At 46.8% G+C, this 19,594-nt stretch overlaps 1 protein-coding gene across 4 annotated transcripts; it reads left to right on the top strand.

Annotated features, from left to right (window-relative positions):
• The first annotated feature begins 1,468 nt into the window (after nt 1–1,468).
• LOC137786711 (choline transporter-like protein 2) lies at nt 1,469–19,263 on the top strand. 4 transcript variants are annotated; one of them, XM_068578772.1, is made up of 22 exons: nt 1,469–1,654; nt 8,539–8,587; nt 8,673–8,746; nt 8,818–8,902; nt 9,561–9,645; nt 9,762–9,875; nt 9,968–10,028; nt 10,147–10,270; nt 10,496–10,579; nt 10,660–10,772; nt 12,458–12,589; nt 12,719–12,818; nt 12,903–12,995; nt 13,451–13,535; nt 13,751–14,013; nt 14,102–14,196; nt 14,331–14,434; nt 14,533–14,606; nt 14,715–14,785; nt 15,778–15,866; nt 15,987–16,071; nt 18,447–19,263. In XM_068578772.1, the coding sequence occupies exons 1-22, from the start codon at nt 1,627–1,629 to the stop codon at nt 18,551–18,553; spliced, it is 2,115 nt and encodes a 704-aa protein (XP_068434873.1). In that variant the 5' UTR covers nt 1,469–1,626; the 3' UTR covers nt 18,554–19,263. The 4 variants fall into 4 exon arrangements, with proteins under 4 accessions (XP_068434873.1, XP_068434871.1, XP_068434870.1 ...); XM_068578770.1 differs by lacking the exon at nt 18,447–19,263 and adding an exon at nt 16,634–17,258; XM_068578769.1 differs by lacking the exons at nt 1,469–1,654; nt 18,447–19,263 and adding exons at nt 6,199–6,588; nt 16,634–17,258.
• The last annotated feature ends 331 nt before the right edge of the window (nt 19,264–19,594 follow it).

Below are 19,594 nucleotides of genomic sequence, written 5' to 3' on the forward strand. Positions count from 1 at the left end.
AATGTCACCCAAACGCAATACAACCCATGATTACATCAATATAATCATCTGAAGGTCTGTTCTGCATAGTTCATGATTTTACGTTTAAAAAAATTGCACGTTACATTTGGCACTTAATACCTCTTTGTATTATCACTGAAGTAACGTTTGGATTTTTTTTTTTTTTTACTAGGGACGTGTCAGGCTTTGACTAGATTGAGGACTCAGAGGATGTTATGTACAAGCACAGTTTATTGGTTTCAGAACCTCTTTGAGTGATAAACCATTGGGCTATGAAAATCTCACTTAAATACAAAGTCCTGGCAAGAACAGCTCGCGGACGATACAACGCCTAATAAAGGAATTCTGCAGTAAAGGAGAGACAAAAAACAGGGAAGATCCTAAAACATAAATCGCTCCCGAAGGAGGATAACAAAAGCTAGAGTAAAAATCAAAAACGAGGGGAAAACCCCAAACTACTGAACGGGACAAAAGAAAAAGGCTCACCTAAACAGGAGGCTCCACAACTACCCAGTACTAATTAAAACACAAAATCGCTCCAAAAGGGGAGGAAGAAAACAGATTACAAAACACAAATCGAAGCTAAACTAGAAAAACTTTAACAAACGAAAAAAAAACACTCTCGAAGGAGGAACCAGAAAACAACTTGCGTGGCAAAAGGCTCTTGGCAAACTTGACTATCGATAAATGCTTAGGTGTGCGGACAAGGACGAACACTTTGGCTCAGGACAAAGGGGAGACGCAGACTATAAGCACATGAGGGCCATGGGGAACAGGTGGACACAATCAGGAATCAGGGATGACGGGCAGGTGACACAAGAGGAAGAGCAAGTGACCTGAGACGGGAGGAGAGTTAGGTCTTCAAAATAAAACAGGAAATGACGAGACAATAACCCAAGACAAGACCACCCTCACCACGGTGTGACAGGACGTAGTATTTCTTTTTTTACTTTGTAGTATTTCTAATTTGACTATTTGGTGTTTTTTCTCCCTCTTCTGCAGCCGACGAGCAGCTGCCCAGACTCACAGAGTGCAGAGTCATCCCAGGCCAAGTTAGGCATGTAAGTTGAATAATGAATGAATAGATTGCTTTTATAATTAATGTGGTCTTGATTTTCATCAGGCCAATAAAAGTTCCGCTCCACTAAATGATTGGCTGCACTCTCGGCTGATGTAGATTTATTTTTGCTGTGAATGAGTGCTGATTGACAAGCACAAGTGATATAGACCTAGTTATATATATTTATAAAATATATATTTTTTTAAGTAAATAAGGCGCTAGTTAGATGGTTTTACAGCCCATTGGACCGCTACGCCTGTTTTAGTTAACTGTGCGAATAATTAAACCAGTCCAGGAACGTAAACTCCCGCCTCGGCTCAGCGATTGGCTGAAACCCTCGTCAATCACGGAATCCCGCGTTTTCATTGGCCAGCACTCCCCGTCTGAGAAATCTCCCTCTAAACATTAACAAGCAGGGGAAGATTTTGGAGCGGATTTTCTCCCGGAGTGGTCAAAGTGTCAAGACCGTTAAGACTGGAAATATGCTGTAGTTAGTCTCCGCCCCCTCAAAACAACAAAAACAATACCGACGACACCTTTGGAGCAGGAAGAAACACTCCGCTATCATGGAACTGGAGGAGAAACAAAAATATGGTAATTATTTAAAGTTCTGTTTCGCTTTGCTCCACTTAGTCCAGGGGACAGCGATCTGGACGTCAGCTAAGTAACGTCACGACTGTAAACAACACCAGCGGCTTTCATTTCTATTTGCTGCTAAAATACTTGAAATATTTACAATGTAACGTACGTGTAGTTAGCTGGTGACTCACGTTATGCGGGGACCGCTTTTCCCTTTTGAACTTATACACACCTAAATATGAACTTGTACGTCACTGAAAACTGTGGCTTATTGTCTGCACGTCCAATACACGTGCATACGTACAGTTATGTGGTTTCCTTTTGCCCGCCATGCATTTCAAAACGAATATTTCGGTCACAGTCAGAGAGCCATGGCTCCAGAGTGCCTCGTGCATTGTGTGGCAGCACAACCAGTTGCTGCCACATTCCTCAGACTGGTATGGAGCTCCATGTATAGAGCGCGTGAGAGGATGCCCGTGGTTGACGTCATAAATCAGCAATGTCATGCTCAGTTTTACACTAGACTGCATAATATCTAGTTTTAAATGTGTTTGAAACAGTCTCCCTTTAGTTCGGCCTGTCCTGCTTACCCAAATACCTCTCATAATTGTTGTTACACAGCGTAACATACAGCTCGGTTTCTCACAAGCAAAGGCCATAAAGCGTAAGTTTTGGGTAAATTACAATGTGTTTTTCTGTAGGTAAATGATTTCAGAAAACAGAGTTTGGGCAATTGGTGCATATTCTGCATGTTGAGCGTGTCTAGCTCTTGCAGGATGTTATAACCATCCAAAAAAAGTAACGGAAACAACCAGAGGCCCTTCGTCTGTCTGCTACGATGTGGCCTTTTTCCTCCCCTTCTCTGCCCACGCATCCTCCTCCACTCCGCCCAAACCGACTCACATTACCAACCCCTCCCCGTGAGGCAGAACACATACTCGAACACTTGAGTTTGTCAAGGATGCGGGCGGAGGAAAAACAATCACGATCGTATTTCGACCTGGAGGAGAAGATGGTTTGCGACTCGGCTTGCCGGCTCACTTAAGAAAAGCCTCGAGGGCTGAGAGGACAGCCTGGAGAAAACCCCTTAGTGCAACGCACATTAATATTTATTGGTGTAGAGGGGCGACTGGCTAAAAAAAGGACGCGAAGACAATAATCTAAACCTCCAGAAGCTTTTCTGCAGGATCCACCAGCTGCACATGCTGGAGCCATTTTCAGGCCAAGATTAAACAAGAAACCTCAATGACAGGACTCCAGGCAGCCAGGCAGCCATGCCCTGGTGCAAATTAGTAATTATAAGCCATATTTAGGAGAGTGGTTTGTGAAACCCGATGCTGAGCTACTCTGGTCTCTCTTTAATGTCCTTGCGGTTCGTCGAAGCTCGCGTGGACTACATGTACAGATTTAGTCCCGGTTCTGTTTTAATTTCAGTTCTTGAGTGTTGGATCTTTTCCTCCTCTCTACGAACAAACAGCCCGTCATTGCAGTCGCCCGGTTTCCACTTAAACGCGCTTCATCATTCCCTAAATACCCAAACGGGGTCATGGGACTCAGTCCAGAAATACAAAACGGCCCCGTCCTGGGCCTTGTGAGGCTGGTTGTTGAGGTCTGGGATTTTCAAAGCGGGACCACCCCCAGTGAGCTGTCCTCTCTCGCTAGTTAGTTTCCACCAGTCCTGTAGCTCTGTTCCCTGATCTCTCTGGACCCTCCTCATTGATGAGAAATATTTATCTTTATTAACATGAAAGAAAGCAACACTTTAAACTCTTTTGTGGTGGAGAATTCCAGCTGTTATGTCTCCTGAAGGGTCTTCTCCTGTCGTCAGGCTCAGACCATACGTGGGGTCTTGACAGTGACTTCCTGTTCGCCTCGCGCTCATGTAGTCTACATGTATTGAACTGGACCTGGGTTTCGCTTTCTGTATGCGAGTCATCTGTGTGTGAGTGAAATAAATTGCTGGAGAGTAGAAACAGGAACAGAGGTGACACATTCCAGCGGTTTGGAGGACATGTCCACCTTTCATGACTTGTTTCGAAACAGACATTTTTGAGACAGATGTGTCAAATGAAACAACATTGTACTGTGTGTAGCACTGAAGATGTGTGTGTGCAAGAGACAGAGAGATTGTGGTGTTGCTTTCTTTCCAACACATTCCACAACCTCTCCTCTCTGTAATGAAAGGGATGTGGGAGATGGGCATGGAGGGCTGCAGTAACCTTGAGGAGGTATTAAAGTCTGCCTACTGTGCTGTCTGGTTATCACATCGCACTCCTTTTAGATATAGCCCTCGAACAACTAAATTGAATCACTTTCTTGCTTCCTTCTGCGATTGATGTGACGATCACTTCCGCTTATTTTCGTCCTCACGGACATAAAAAAGGAAGAAAGTATGTGCTACTTCACACCACAGTTGGTTGCTTTGGCCCCTTCCACGTCGAAACGCTTCACATCCTTGCTGCTTTATGACGATCGGACCTCACTTCGGAGCGCGCTGACCTGATCAAACACAGGTGGAGCAAATCACATCGTTAATTGCTGGGACGGAGGCATCGTTAAGTCTACGAGCTCCACCTGTGCTTCTCCTGCTGGGACGAGTCACGATGTCTGCCGTTAAATAAATAGGTATTGTTCCTATTATTTCAATAAAATGAGACTTTCTGCTCGCATATGATTCTTTGGCGGTGGATAAAAAAATATAACTAAGTTTAAGCATTTAGGGGCAGGGTGGGGTTGTATTGTGCTTCCAAAAGCGCAGGCGGGAGGAAGAGGGGGGGGGGGGGCATGATTTGATGAGCTGCATCGCTTACAGTGAACAATATGTCGTCTTCATAAAACAACGGACAGCGACTCACGTCAAGGCCCGGCCACCCTTCCAGGTCTGGCTCCAGAAGAGAGCCCCGGTTTCCCTTTATCCGACAGGAAGTGCTAAGATAAGATAAAATAATCCTTCATCAGCCTCGCAGCGGGGATTTTTACGGATTACAACTGTAACTCTTTTCTGCCCGATCCATACAGGGGACAGTGAATGTCTCTTGGTTTGGCCCCTTCCCCTGGGACCACTGTCTCCTTGGTGGACCCTGCTAGCGGCTATCGCGCCCCACAGCTGCCGGGTCACTGGGCCACGCAAACCTCCTCCACCTCCCTGAGGTCGCGCTTCATTGGAAGAGACCCTGCTGTCACAGCGGGGTCCCTCGGATGTCTCTTCACCTCGGGAAGGTTAGAGGTCAGAACAAAATGAAACCGGGGAAGCTCTTGAACGTTGAGGACACAAAACACAATGAACAAAATACATCCAGTGTGTGAGGAGGAAACACACTTTTGGTTTTCTAGTTTTACTTTTGATTTTGTTTCAGTGAAAACGGAGCTCTCTGGTGACGAGATGCATGATACTGTGCTCAAAACAAAAGCGATATGAAGACAGATTGCTTATCTCTAGAAAAAGACTCTATGAAACAGTGTGGCATTTCATAATGAAATCAAAGCTCTTACACATGTAGCAAATTGAATTTGTATTTTCTTTAATGACTTTAGGAAATGCTCAAAGGTTGTTTGGCTTTTAATAGATAATAACAATTGGTCACTGCCACCAAAAGAAAGAAAGATGACCAATAATTAATTTAAGCCTCATTAGAAAACAGAATCGTTGGTTTTACTTTACCATCTGTCACTTACTGCTGTCAGCCAGCCCAAGCAAAAGGTTCAGGATTAATTGCAGGTTGACTTTAAACCTTTAAACCATCACTTACCGCACAGTTGAACAGTCAAAGGACAACAGATGGAAGAAAGTCTTCCAAGAAATTAAATTTCCCCAAAACTACCGGCCTCTGAGTCAGTATGACTTGTTGAAAGAAAATGTTTGGGTTATGTAAACTACATTGCAGCAAAGGCTGATGGGAATCCCCATGCGCAGTAACATTGGCCATGAAACAAGAACACAGTGGATGGAAACCTTCAGTCATTCCAGCTGAAGTTAAAGTCTCTGATTTAGTCTCTCTGTGGACTCTTTGTGAGATTTATGAATTAATCTAACACACTCTGATTGGCTTTGGCTGTTGTGTAGAGAACAGAGAGGGGCCCAACGTGTGGAGTGCACGAAAGAAGAAAACAAATTAAAATAGCTTTGTGTTTTATCTCGTGTCCCCACGAGATGGGAGAAACCCCTTTTTAAGGGGAAGAGATTTGAATTGATCGTATTTCAGCTGCTCCACATGGCAATTTAACGGCATTTATTTAATATAAAAAAGTATTGGATTTTCTTTCCCGCCTAGTAATATCAATATATCTGTAAAAAAAAAAAACTACAATAAAATACATTAAACACCCTGAATGTAATAGGACCTCCTCCTCTGCAGCTACACAAAGCACCACTAGGGGCAGCGAGTTTCTCCAAAAACACATGTTTCTGATAACATCTCAGTACTTTACTTTAGTCTCCACCTCCACATTCACACCCACAGCTCCTCTCTCTCTCTCGCTCTCTCTCTCTCTCTCTCTCTCTCGCTCTATCTCTCTCTCTCACACACTTCCTGTTGATCAACCGATTTGCCTGTTTGGTTGTCTTTCGGGGCAGAAAACAAAAGTGAAAAGGCCGACGGAAAGACAGAACGTCTTTCGTTTGGAAGTGGGAGGAGACAAAGTGAGACGCACAGGTGGGGCCCGGATTGGAAGGAGGTAGTTGTTTCAGGATAAACACCAGGGGAAGTCAGCGGTGAGGAGGAGCGCTGGCTGGCTGCCCGCTCTCACAGCGATACACTGAGACAGGTTGGACTGGTTTCCACCGCCACAATACCCGGGTTTTCTCCCCCGATCTGGCTCATTCGTCCCGGCAGAGAGCGTGAGGAAGAAGTGAAGCAGACAAAGTGAAAGGGCTCTGTGTACATTTCCATCATTTCCACCACAGAGCACTTCCAACATGCCCGAGGACGGAGAATTCTATGGAAAAAATGGTAAACTGCTCTTTTTGCTTTTAGTTTTCTATCGACTCTCAGCTTCTTCTGTTTTGTTTTTTTTTCATTCTGTATCAATCCCTGAGAAGTCAAAGGACGCGAGGTTAATTGGTTAATCATTAGCCCTTTGCCCTGCCCACCCATTTGAAACCAAAAGTGTCTACGTTGTGTCGAGAGAAACCACAGTGTCGGTATCAGCATGTCAACACTGTGGGGAAGCGATGGGTGTGTGAGTGTAGTGCAGAGAGGCTGCTCCTGCTGGCAGCGCGTGTGTGTGGGCGAGAGCTGGGATATCTTTTATCAGTGTGTTTTATTTCCATTTGCACACACATGACTGCGCCGTGTGTGGTGTGTTTGTTTGGATAATCATTACAGGGAGCAGGCTTTAACTTCCTACCAATCCATGATTCATTAAGCCTCACGCTGGTTTCTGCGGCTTCACATCAAACTTAACCAGGCCCACCTCTCCCTTGTCTCTGACCTCCGTTAATCCACAGAAACAATGCACCTGGGAGTGACGACAGCCACATGGCGCCATGAAATGCAGCACCCATGCGCTTTCTAACAGGAAGCTGTGACTCCTGTGAGAGCTGGGCTGGTAAACGCCTGATGCAGCGTTAGCCTCCCGGACGACATGCATAATTAACACGCAGAGACGCCACGGAGAATATGGTTCTCCACGTGTTAGCTTCAAGGTGTCTGGATCCTTGTTTCACATGTTCTTGCAGACGGTGCTCGGCTGCGGCCGATGTCGGTGCTTTAAGAGGGTGTAAAGCTCTAAAAAGGCAGTTAAAATATGGATTTGTTTTGGTTATAAACCCAATAACCTTTTGTGTTGGAGCAGTGGCTGCAGCCCGCCCCTTTTTTTATATTTCTGTATATATTTTCCGCCTGCACTCCATCGCTAATGTGGTGCATGGATTTCTTATTTCGGCCCCTGGAGAGCGCTGACCTGCTAAGTGACGCTAATGTTCGCTGATGAATCTGCTGCCTGAGGAGACGCTCCTCTGTCCTCCTGACGCGCTGCCCTCAGGTAACCTGCAGCAGCAAACTCCCGTCGAGGCCGGCTCCTGCAACAGCTCTCAGAGCATCAGTTGACACGACAAATGACACAACAGTAAAGTGCTTTTGTTAGAAAAATTCACTCGACCCCCTCGGAGTAAAATAAGTAAACAGGAACATTTATTCGTTGCAAGGAAGGAGCAGAGTCAGAGGTACAAGGTGACAAATTGCACATCCAAGATCTCTCAAAGAACCACCTCTTAAATACTCATCATGACCCACGAACAGAAACCCTCATGACGTCTTCGGCCTAACCGGGAACCTTTCCCCTCGTCCCATAGAGCGGTTTGTAAGAAAGGGTCATGTGATAACAAAGGAACTGCTCGTTCTTTCAGACAGAAACACACAGATTCAGTCTCACTGCTATCAGGAGACATGCTGAGTTTGTGTGTGAGATTAAACAGCGACAGTAAGATGAGAAGTCTGAATATAAGTCTGATTAGGTGTACATATTGATATCAATGTTTCAACTTGAATGAATGCGCATGGGTCCATCAAATCCACGCGCTTTGCTTTGTTCGTTGGATGGAGTTGCTTAACGTTTTAAAAAGTGTGCACAATAAATAATTTGGTCCCCCTCTCGTGGTCGTGTGGGCTCCCTCTTTCTCTTGGGTTTGCCCCGCTTAGTCACCAGGGAGGAATTTGTTGTGTTGCCAGGCGTGTCTGCCTGGAGGGGAAAGTCATCTGACAGAAGAATGAGAGGAAGACTAGAGGAGGAAGAGGGGGGAGGGATGCAGGGATCTTAACCTTATACCGCCCCTTTACTTTGGTTTAAAGCCCTGAGTGCAAGATGCAGCTCTATTTTGAACGCACCCTGTGAGATGTCCCCAAGCGGTGCCTTCACAATTCACAAAGCCAACACGCCCTTTTTTATTTCATTTTTCCCAGGCGAGCCGAGGAAGTATGACCCGAACTTCAAGGGCCCGATCCAGAACAGGTGAGAGGGAACGAGGCTTCTGGTTATCACAAAGGGAAATGTTTCTGGTGGACACCTCACACGTTGCTCTGTCGTCTCTCTACAGGGGCTGCACCGACATCGTGTGCTGCATCCTCTTCGTTATTGCCATACTGGCTTATATTGCAGTGGGAATACTGGGTAAGGAAAACAGTGTTTCTAATGCAAATAGAGGTGTGTGTGTGTGTGACCTTTGCCCTCTGTGCTCCCAGCCTGGTCCCAGGGCGACCCCAGGAAGGTGATCTATCCCACGGACAGCATAGGCCAGTTCTGCGGGCAGGCTGGCACGCCGCTTGCGTGAGTTGTTTTCAACGTCTTAATTCTACTTGATGGGCAGGAAGGTTTCAGCTTCAGTGCAGCGAACGTCCCTCAACCTTAAAAACGACCCGCGGCACACCGTGCTTCATTCACCGACTATTTATGGCAGCGTTATTGTTGTCCTGTACTTAAAAATTAAAATTAAATTAAAAATCCAAAGGACCTCCCTCCATACGGAGCACCTTCAAGTGGTAGTTGGCATGGTTTCAAAATAAAAGCCTTTAACTAACCATTTAACTTCAGCAACAGGAATATGCAGAGCTTCGTCAGCGGCCGTTCTTTAATAAAAACACGGATGCAAATACTGCAGCGAGGAAGAGGAAGCAGCAAAGACTGCATTTAACTTTTGCTGCGAAGAGTTTATTGGAAATAAGCTGTTTATCCACCTTTTTCCAGCGGCTCCTTTGACCCCCCCCTCTTCACTTCGAGAATAGAGCGATTCATTTTCATTAAATGTGCTGCTGTGTTGTTTTTTCTTCATACGCACACTTTTTCCATGATCCCCCCCCCCCCCCCTCCCCTCATTTGTACCATGGCTTTGTGAAAAACCTAAATGAAGCTGAGGTTCAGTCGCTGGATGCGCAGACGTGGCTCTCCCGCCGCTCTCGTCCTCTGACCGCTCTGCGTCTCTTCACAGCAACAAGCCGGTGCTGTTCTACTTCAACATCATGAAGTGCGCCAGCCCCATGGTGCTGCTGGAGTTCCAGTGTCCCACCACGCAGGTGTGAACTCCTCCCTCTGCTCCGCTCCAGTGAACGCCCCCAGCCGCTCGCCACGCAACCGTGTCCTGCCTGTGAATAAGTGCAGCTTCCTCCTTTTTTTCTTTGAACCACTGTAGATGTGTGTGGAGAAATGCCCCGACAAGTTCATGACGCTGGTGAAGGCCTACTCCAACAGGAAGGACTTTGACTACTACAAGACCTTCTGCAAGGAGGGCGTGTCTGACACGATGGTGAGCTCAACGCCTCCTCGGACGCGCCGCCGCCGCCGCCGCCATGCGCTGACGTAGACGGTCCACCTTCATGTGTGTCTGCTGTGTTTCAGGGAATACCCACACTCCTCAGTTTAGGCCTCTGTCCCGCCATGCTGACCCCCAGCAGACCATGTGAGTGAGGGCAAAACTGCTGCAAACATCTGGACTGCTGCTGGATATCTGGGAGGTTCTGCCATAACCATTTCAATCAAATCAAGCAGCCTCATTTCCCATTTCTGCTTTCCTTCAGTCACTCGCAGGTGTTTCCCCGCTCTGGGCCTGGCGGGAGGCGTGGTGACCGTGGGAAACAACTCGCACTTTGACGATGGAAGTGGAAACATGAGGGACGCCAAGGATCTCGTGGACGGAGTCAAGTGAGTGCATCGCTCTTGTGAACAGCTGTGTGTGTGTGTGTGTGTGTGTGTGTGTGTGTGTGTGTGTGTGTGTGTGTGTGTGTGTGTGTGTGTGTGTGTGTGTGTGTGTGTGTGTGTGTGTGTGTGTGTGTGTGTCCACGTGTTGAAACGTGTCTTGCCAATAACAATCTTATAAACCCGACGAGGAACCCCGCGGCGCTTTAACACTCGGGCATCTCTCCGCAGGAACGCCACCGTGGTTATTGAGGCTCGCCAGACGGTCATGAAAATCTTCGAGGATTACACGCAGTCCTGGTACTGGATCCTGATGTAAGTCACCCGCCCACGTTTTGTACATCTGTGTGTGTGTGTGTGCTCACCTTCCCTCCTCACACATCAACTCTCTCCAGAGGTTTGATCATCGCGATGCTCACCAGCCTGCTCTTCATCGTCCTGCTGCGCTTCCTGGCCGGGATCATGGTCTGGATCATGATCGCCCTGTTGATCGTGGTGCTGGGATACGGTACGGGGCCGACGCACGCGACTCCTCGTGTTCACCACGACGAAGAAATCTAAACATTTTACCCTTCTGTACAAAAGAAAATGATTCAAAACATATCAGACTACCGAGGAGTTAATGAGCAAACTGAAGGGACGGCAGAATGCTTCCTCTCCTCAAAATAACTAAGTAACTTCTTGCTTTCTATTTTTTTAGCTGCATTCTTTTGTGCATTGCATTGTGGGTGAACAGCACACTGAACAATCAGGTGTGTTTTTATAAGATCTATACTGACAGTTTTAGTTTTCTGCACTTTTCCAGTGTGAACAAACTACACACTCGGAGCCTGCTGAGACTCGGTTGCAGTGTGACATTTGGACACATCAGGAAGTTAAACGCGTCTCTGACGTTAGGACTCACGGTAGCGATGGAAGAATGAAGAGCAGGGTCTCCATTTTAATCCAGTAGAGCTCGAGATGTGTAGTGATACATGCCCGTGTGGAACAAGGTAATACTGCAGCGTAAGGGTATGATCTGAACGAGGGGAAACGTGTCAATGTGCTTTAAAGTTGTGATGGATGGAGGGAGGGAGGGAGGGAGGTAGAGAGAGAGAGAGAGGTAGGGAGAGAGAGAGAGAGAGAGGGGGGGGGAGAGAGAGGTAGGGAGAGAGAGAGAGAGAGAGAGAGAGGGGGGGAGAGAGAGAGAGGGGGGGAGAGAGAGAGAGAGAGAGGGGGGGAGAGAGAGAGAGAGAGAGGGGGGGAGAGAGAGAGAGAGAGAGAGAGGGGGGGGAGAGAGAGGTCGAGAGAGGGAGGGAGAGAGGTCGAGAGAGGGAGGAGGGGAGAGAGAGGTAGGGAGAGAGAGAGAGGTCGAGAGAGAGAGAGAGGTCGAGAGAGAGAGAGAGGTCGAGAGAGAGAGAGAGGTCGAGAGAGAGAGAGAGAGGTCGAGAGAGAGAGAGAGAGGTCGAGAGAGAGAGAGAGAGGTCGAGAGAGAGAGAGGTCGAGAGAGAGAGAGGTCGAGAGAGAGAGAGAGGTCGAGAGAGAGAGAGAGAGGTCGAGAGAGAGAGAGGTCGAGAGAGAGAGAGAGAGAGAGGTCGAGAGAGAGAGAGAGAGGTCGAGAGAGAGAGGTCGAGAGAGAGAGGTCGAGAGAGAGAGGGAGAGAGAGAGAGGGAGAGAGGGAGAGGGAGGGAGAGAGAGGGAGAGAGAGGGAGAGGTCGAGAGAGAGAGAGAGAGAGAGCTCTTCCTCCTCCTCCTCGCTATCAAAGTGTCTCATCGCTGCGTTTAGAAGGGTTGTGTACTTTCTATTTCCTGCAGTAGATGGCAATAAAAAGCCATCAGACTTAAACAGAGAGACAGAGCAGCCACGTTACGTACTCCACATCTGAACAAGGGCTCAACTCAAAGATTGCTGTGAAAAGAAAAGTGCGTAAAAGCTTTGAGCGTAACCTTCAGTCAGAGAACCGGCTCCTGTAAGCTCAGTAAGTCACAAAGGAAGCTTTCCATCAACTCACATTTCACAAACTCAGAGTTTAACTAAACACTTCACGGGGAAAAAAACAACCGTATTCTTTCAGCCTCACTCCTGATATTTACTGCATTTTTTTTAATATCACACTCGTTTCTTTTTTGTTGCACTCTGCTTGCGTTTAGTTGTGTTTAGAAAGTCCAGCTGCTGACTGTTTGTCTAACACCGTGTGCGTCATCGCTGTCCAGGTATCTTCCACTGCTACATGGAGTACGCCCACCTGAAGGGGGAGGCGGGCGCCAACGTGACGCTCCAGGAGCTGGGCTTCCAGACCGACTTCACCGTCTACCTGCAGATCAGACAGACCTGGCTGGCCTTCAGTCAGTACATGCCGCGACGCCGCAACGCCGCGACGCCGCGACGCCACTGCAGATTCTGCCGTTAGGAAGTAGAGACCCCCCTCCGTGACCTCTCCTCTCCCTCTGCGACCCTTCTCCCTTTTTTTTTAGTGATCATCCTGGCCATCATGGAGGTCATCATCATCCTCCTGCTCATCTTCCTCAGGAAGAGGCTCCTCATCGCCATCGCGCTCATCAAGGAAGCCAGCAGGTGAGGAGGGGAGGAGTGGAAACTAAATACCTTTTGACGGTGACTTGTGTGGATGGGTCACATGGTGTCTGACTGTGTTCACAGAGCCATCGGTCATGTGATGAGTTCCCTCTTCTACCCTCTGTTCACGTTCCTCCTCCTGGCCATCGTCATCGCCTTCTGGGCCGTCACTGCTGTGTATCCTTTCACCTCATTGGCAGCCGGCGTCACTGTTTATTGACTTGCGGTCGCGCGCGGCTCCATAACGTAGAGCAACAGGTGGACAATCCTGTTGCTGGGGAGCTGGCCGGGGTTTTCTTTTGTTATGACTTTAACCCTTGCAGTGCTTTTCCCGTTCATGACACTAAATTGTAACACTTTTGGTCGCCTAAAAACATCTTGCTCAGCGTTTGGTTGTACTTGGCTCCGGTCTCTCATATCACTACTGTAAAAATGTAAAAATAAAATAACCTGCGACGGCCAAACGGCCAAACTCAAGGCTTCAAACCGCAGTCCACAAACCCATCGGTGACGTCACGATGACTGCCTCCACTTCCTATATGCACACTGTGAGGGAAGTCATTTTGATTCAGCCTTGAAGGTTAACTTAAAAAGCGCATGTTCTGCTCGTTGTCCTTGACGGAGCCCATCAGCTTCTTGTCTACCTCGAATGAACCCATCTACAAAATCTTTAATGAGACAGAATGCGACCACTCGAGAAAAACCTGTGACCCAGCAGTAAGTTTTTATGTGATTCTTCATTTCATATGCATGTTGGATCCTGCAGGCAGCGTGTTAATATTTTTCTCAAGCCCTGACTCTTCCCCTCCTCCTGACATCGTCTCGTGCTCGATCCAACACGGTTCTCGCGCGGAGTGAATAGTTTCCCCGTCGCGCGACGGATAAATCTCTCAGCCCACACGCTCTCCACATAACCTCCACCTGTGCCCCAGAACTACTCCACCAGTGCCGAGAAAGCGCGTTGCCCCGCGTCCGAGTGCCTTTTCGCCTTCTACGGCGGAGAGACCGCCTACCACAAGTACCTGATCAGCCTGCAGTTCTACAACGTCTTCCTCTTCTTCTGGTGCGCCAACTTCGTCACGGCCATGGGACAGATGACCCTGGCCGGCGCCTTCGCCTCGTACTACTGGGCCGCCGTCAAGCCGGACGACATGCCCGCCTTCCCGATCTTTTCTTCCCTGGGGAGATCTCTCAGGTGTGTGTGTGTGTGTGTGTCTGCATGCGTTTGTCTCACGCCTGACATCTGAAGTGTAACCGAGCTATTTGCCCGCCTTGTGCTTCAGGTATCACACGGGGACTCTGGCGTTCGGATCCCTCATCCTCTCAATCATTCAGATCATCAGGGTTTTTCTGGAGTATCTGGACCACAAGCTGAAAGGTCGGGTGCTGCTTCCTGTTTTTCAATACAGACCCGACTCCACTCGCCAGCTTCTCTTGCGTCGTTGGGTCGAACCCCCGTCTCCAGCGTCGGTCGGACCGCCACTCACCTGTCAATCGCCGTCTCGTTCACAGGAGCCCAGAATAAGTTCACCAAGTTCCTGCTGTGCTGCATGAAGTGCTGCTTCTGGTGTCTGGAGAAGTGCATCAAGTTCCTCAACAGGAATGCGTACATCATGGTGGGTGGTCTCAGTCGCTGCGCTCGTCCCGCCATTTAAAAGGGAAACTGGTGGTTATCCGTTGTCACCTGAGCGTAATGAGTGTGTTTGGCCTGCAGGTGGCGATGTACGGCAAAAACTTCTGCACCTCCGCCAAAGACGCCTTCCTCCTCCTCATGAGGAACATGATCAGGTGAGTGGACGCAGGGCGTGAGAGTAGTGTAATGTTTTGTTTAAGTTTTGATTTCATGTAATCAAAAGTGTCTCTTTTACAAATCATAAGCTCCTCTTTGCTCCTCAGGGTCGCCGTCTTGGACAAAATGACAGACTTCCTCTTGTTTTTGGGCAAACTGCTCATTGTTGGGCTCGTGGGTGAGTCTGTTTTATTTCTTCCTGCTTGAATATTTCATTCGACAAATACAGTATTTAGATGACATTAAATAGGGCTGTCAATATGGAACATGTGATGTAATGCTGAATATTGCAAACACAATATTGTTTGCAATAAATAGATATTAAAGTGTGCTCTGTTCTGCCTTTATGCTTCTTTCAGTCTACTTGTTGCTTGTTTATTAAACAAATAAAACTGCTAATGAATGAATGAAAGTATGTATGTATAATGTGTGTATGTATGTTTTTATATAATATGTATGTATGTATAATATAATATGTGTGTGTGTGTGTGTGTGTGTGTGTGTGTGTGTGTATATATATATATATATATATATATCTCTTTAAATATTTTTATTTATTTATAGACTATGTATATTCATTTATTTTCTTCATAGAATAATTTAAAAAAAGAATAGTTATAGAAAAATATATCCAATGTTTGATTTGATCAATAAACAAGCAACAGGTATACTGATAGAAGCAGAAATTTAAAATTTATATTTTTATTTGATGTATATTGTGTCTGCAGTCAGACGTTATAATATGAAAGCGTATGGATGTGAGCGTGTGGGTTTGAGTTTTGATGCCGGTGACTGAACGGACGGAGCCTCAGGTCACCGTGATGAGCTCCTTCAGCTGCACCACGCGCGCTGAAGGAGCTTCTGCAGACTTCAATGTGAACTACGACTCATAAATTATACATGTCGTCATCATGAGCTTCTTTCCATTCGATAAGTGGGGAAATACGGAGCGTTTTCATATTTCAATGGCATACGAGCACAAAACAAATTACAATGTGTCCGACTGGATCTCCACAGACTTTTGATGTGTCAGGTAGATGATCTGAACATAATGTGCATACTCTCAGCCAGTCGGTGTGCAGCATGGAGCCCTTTGAGGCCTGCCTGGAGTAAATACAGTGCATGTCAGTGGGGTTTAACTCTGAGTGTATCTGGTCCTCTCCTCCACAGGGATCTTTGCCTTCTTCTTCTTCTCCGGCAGAGTGAAGGCCTTTGAGAATACAGCCCCCAACCTCCACTACTACTGGGTGCCCATCCTGGTGAGTGGCAACTGTCGCGCTGTGCCGTCAAAAACACGACACAATTAGAGTGTAACTCTTTCCCTTCGGTCCTGACCCGTGTGTGTCTGTGTGTGTGTGTGTGTGTGTCGTCCCCGTCAGACCGTGGTCGTTGGCTCCTACCTCATTGCCCATGGATTCTTCAGCGTGTACGCCATGTGTGTGGACACCCTCTTCCTCTGTTTCTGTAAGTAGCAGTGCAGCCGACTCGGTCTTGCTTCTATATTCTCCGAGAGGGTGAGGGTGAGGGGGTGAGGGGGGCGGGGGAGTCATACGTCGTACGTCGTACGTCGTCCACACATGAAAGGAGCCAGCATCTGCTGCCTTTTTTAGAGAAAGTCCTCGCATACGTGCGACGCTACGAGCTCATTAGTTACCAGCTGAAAACACTCTTCCCTTCAAGTCTCCCATTGCTTCTGGTGTTGGGCTGTCACTAATTCTTAAATTGCATGACTACGGTGTGCCACACTTCAAAATAACGGTGTGTGGCGTCCAGAGCGTGGACCTGAAACTGTGCAGCTGCTCGGTGTTGAACTGTTAACTTTCAAAATGCCTGTGGGTGCCTTTTGCTTGCTTGCCATTTGACTGTCTTTCTCTTTTTTTTTTTTGTCTCCTTCTTTTCCCTCACATCCCACCACTCACCTCCTTCTTATCCTTTAACACCTTTTTTATTTCTTCCCCCCCCCCCCCCTTGAACGCAATACTAATTTTCCAACCATTAATACGTACAAATACACGCACACAACAAGGTGAAGACCTGGAGCGCAATGACGGTTCAGCCGCGAGGCCTTATTACATTTCCTCAACGCTCCGCGAGATTCTGTGGAAGAGCGCGGCGGAGGATCCGTCTGCGTCTTCTGCTCGGCAACAGGACGACGGAGACGTCCAGCTGAAGCGCCAGCCGCCTCGGGAGGAGGAGGCGGCTTAGAGAAGAGGAGTTGTGTGGATTTACGGGCTTAACAAAACCCCTGCAGGACTGTTTTTGTTTTACGGTTTCGAGTTAAAGATCTTAAACGATGACCGCGAGGAGCTGGAAGGTTGTCCTGCCCTTCCTTGCACTGAACTCACTCCTCACAGTTATATTGGGGTAGAGAAGCAGAGCGCCATGCCTTGAAGCTGAGAGTCAGTGTTTCCTTTAGCCGCCGCTTAGTTGTGCATATTTTCTTCTGCCTTCTCGTTTCCACACAAGAAAATGCAGAAAACCAGATGTGACGGATTTGTTTTCTTAATCGACCATTTGCTAAAAACTTAAAACCCTCCCCCGACCAGCGATCGTCCAATCACAGCTTAGCGACCTTGACCTGAGGCCAGATGCTTTAGACTTTTGTGTTGGGACAGACGAACTTAAAGAGTACTCGGAGAACGCGTGTATATGACCAGGGTTCAGATCTGCGATCTGTCCACCGTGTTGCGTGAAAATCGGGGCCGGTAGTTTTTACCGTAACCAAATGTAACCTGCTCGGCAGAAGTTTGAATAACTTGAGGAGCAACGGTTCATGGGAGGGATTAAGCTGTTTATCGTTAGCATGTTGGGCTAACTAGCTTACAACCTGTAGTTCTTACCTAAAAGAGGTTCACTGTATTTCCTGGACGCTACGTCAGTGAGTGTACACACAAGTCATTATTCCAGATGGCGTTATGTTCACAAAACACATCGGTTAATCCTCGTTACAGGTGAACAATCTGTTTTATTCAACACTTCCTCTCTAAATACCCGACATAAAATCCTGCCTATCAAAATGACGAAGCAGTCAGAGTAACGGATCCCATTAGCGACTGGTCAATTTGAACATGAAGCTCGTCTCCCGGGGCCAGTTGTTGCCTGAGGCGATGAGACTTAGTTTACACCGTTTGACAGCCAGGTGTTTCCTCACTTCATGACGTGGTGCTTGAAATGTCTCCCGTCAGCTCATGGTACTTTTTCAACAATCATGTGAATGGCTTACTGTGACATTTCTGTCGCAAACTGACTTCTTTTATGACATTTCTTTGAAGCCTTTTGATGGTTCTCGCACTGCCAAAAGGGCCGATAGAAACTTGAAGCCGTCCATGTGCCTAATTTACAGTGTAACGCAGGTCTGTTTGCACCTTTTGAGGTCTGATTGTTTTAGAGTTTATGCAATCAGGACAACGAGATAATCAGCGCTACGTTCTGCACTATCGATGCACTTTCATTTCTGTTCACACCATGAAAACAGGGATTCATGTTTAAAAAATATTAATATTGGTGATTTATTTTTCTCTGCAGTCTCTTTTGTTGTAAGTTTTTACGATGTGTGTAGTTTTTTCATTCAGTGCGTCTTTACAAAGGAGTTGGTTTAATAAACAGTTTAGGAGCCTCAACCTGAGTAATTTATCTTTTGAATGGATTCATTGCTGATTCAAACTATTCATCAAATATGCATGTGTTTACTAAATGCACATTAAAGTGGAAACAAGCCAAATTAACTCTGTCCTTCACGTTTACTAGTTGTGAAAATACTTTATTATCTTTATTCTAGTCTCTGGCGTTCTACTGGCCTCTTTTTTTGGTCCTGAACTGTCTCTTGACTCTTGTTCCAGTGGAGGATCTCGAGAGGAACGACGGCAGTGTCGAGAGGCCCTACCTGATGCCCGAGAGCCTCCGCAAAGTCCTGAACAAGAAGAACAAGGCCGAGCCGGCTCAGTAGAGCGGCTCCTCCTGCAAGGCGAGACCGAGGGACGGACTCTGGTTGTGTTCAGTGGACGAGAACCGACGGCGTCGGTCACCATCGGGGGCCGACAGGTGACCTTCAGTGACTGTTTTGTTACCGCCAAAAAACGTTAATTTGCATATCTGTAAAGGTCTGGTTTTCAATTCAGAGCTTTGTGGAATTAAACATTTTTCATTTTGACTGTAGTTGTAAATTTAAAAGCTAAAAGAAAATTGTATTTTTAACTTGTGGTAAATTTTAAATGCTTGTGTTACATGAAGGTTCGTTCGTATGCAATCTGCGTAAGTTGTTTATTTTGTCTTTGTCTTTTATATATATATCTTCTATTATATTTGAATAAATATTTAACCTTGTTACCAAAGCCATTACGATGCCACTCGTGCATAGTGGAAGTCTTTCACGCCTACAAATGAAACTATTGCCTTTATCAGCACGCAAATGGAGAGAAATTTAAACTGGAACCAAAGCGACATCTATATTGTAACGGATGTATAGGGATATACTTTGGTGCTCATTTGATCATTGTTGAGTTGAGTGTTTTCTTGAAATAAACATAGTTTTTTACGTAATTGCATGAGTCTGTCTCTCCTCCTGTAAGCTCTGCGCTGCACAGGGCTCTGCCGCTGAGCTTTTTACAGACTGTGAATATGAACGTGGATTACAGATTGTACCGGTTTTAATAAATAAATGCCCTAATCCTTTAAAACCATGATTCTCTTAATTTAACCTCCCAATACTTTTTACAAGATGCACAAGTCCACACTTCTTCCCTTAACAAAACAACTTCCTTCATCCAGCGCCTCTCAAAGCAAAAGGTACAAAGTGCTCGACAATAATAAAATAAGAACGACGACGAGGCTGAAAATACATAAGAGATAAAACAATTGTAGTTCCAATGACCACCGAAGTGACATGCAACACACACACACACACACACACACGGCATGACGACAGCCGTGAAAAGCTTCCTGCTGTTCTGCTGTCGGCCATGAGATGGAGCGTGTAATCTGTGCAGCG

Source organism: Clinocottus analis, unplaced genomic scaffold (assembly GCF_023055335.1).
Source record: "Clinocottus analis isolate CAN_PGR_092001 unplaced genomic scaffold, fCliAna1.0.p SCAF_16, whole genome shotgun sequence".
Classification (NCBI taxonomy): domain Eukaryota; kingdom Metazoa; phylum Chordata; class Actinopteri; order Perciformes; family Cottidae; genus Clinocottus; species Clinocottus analis.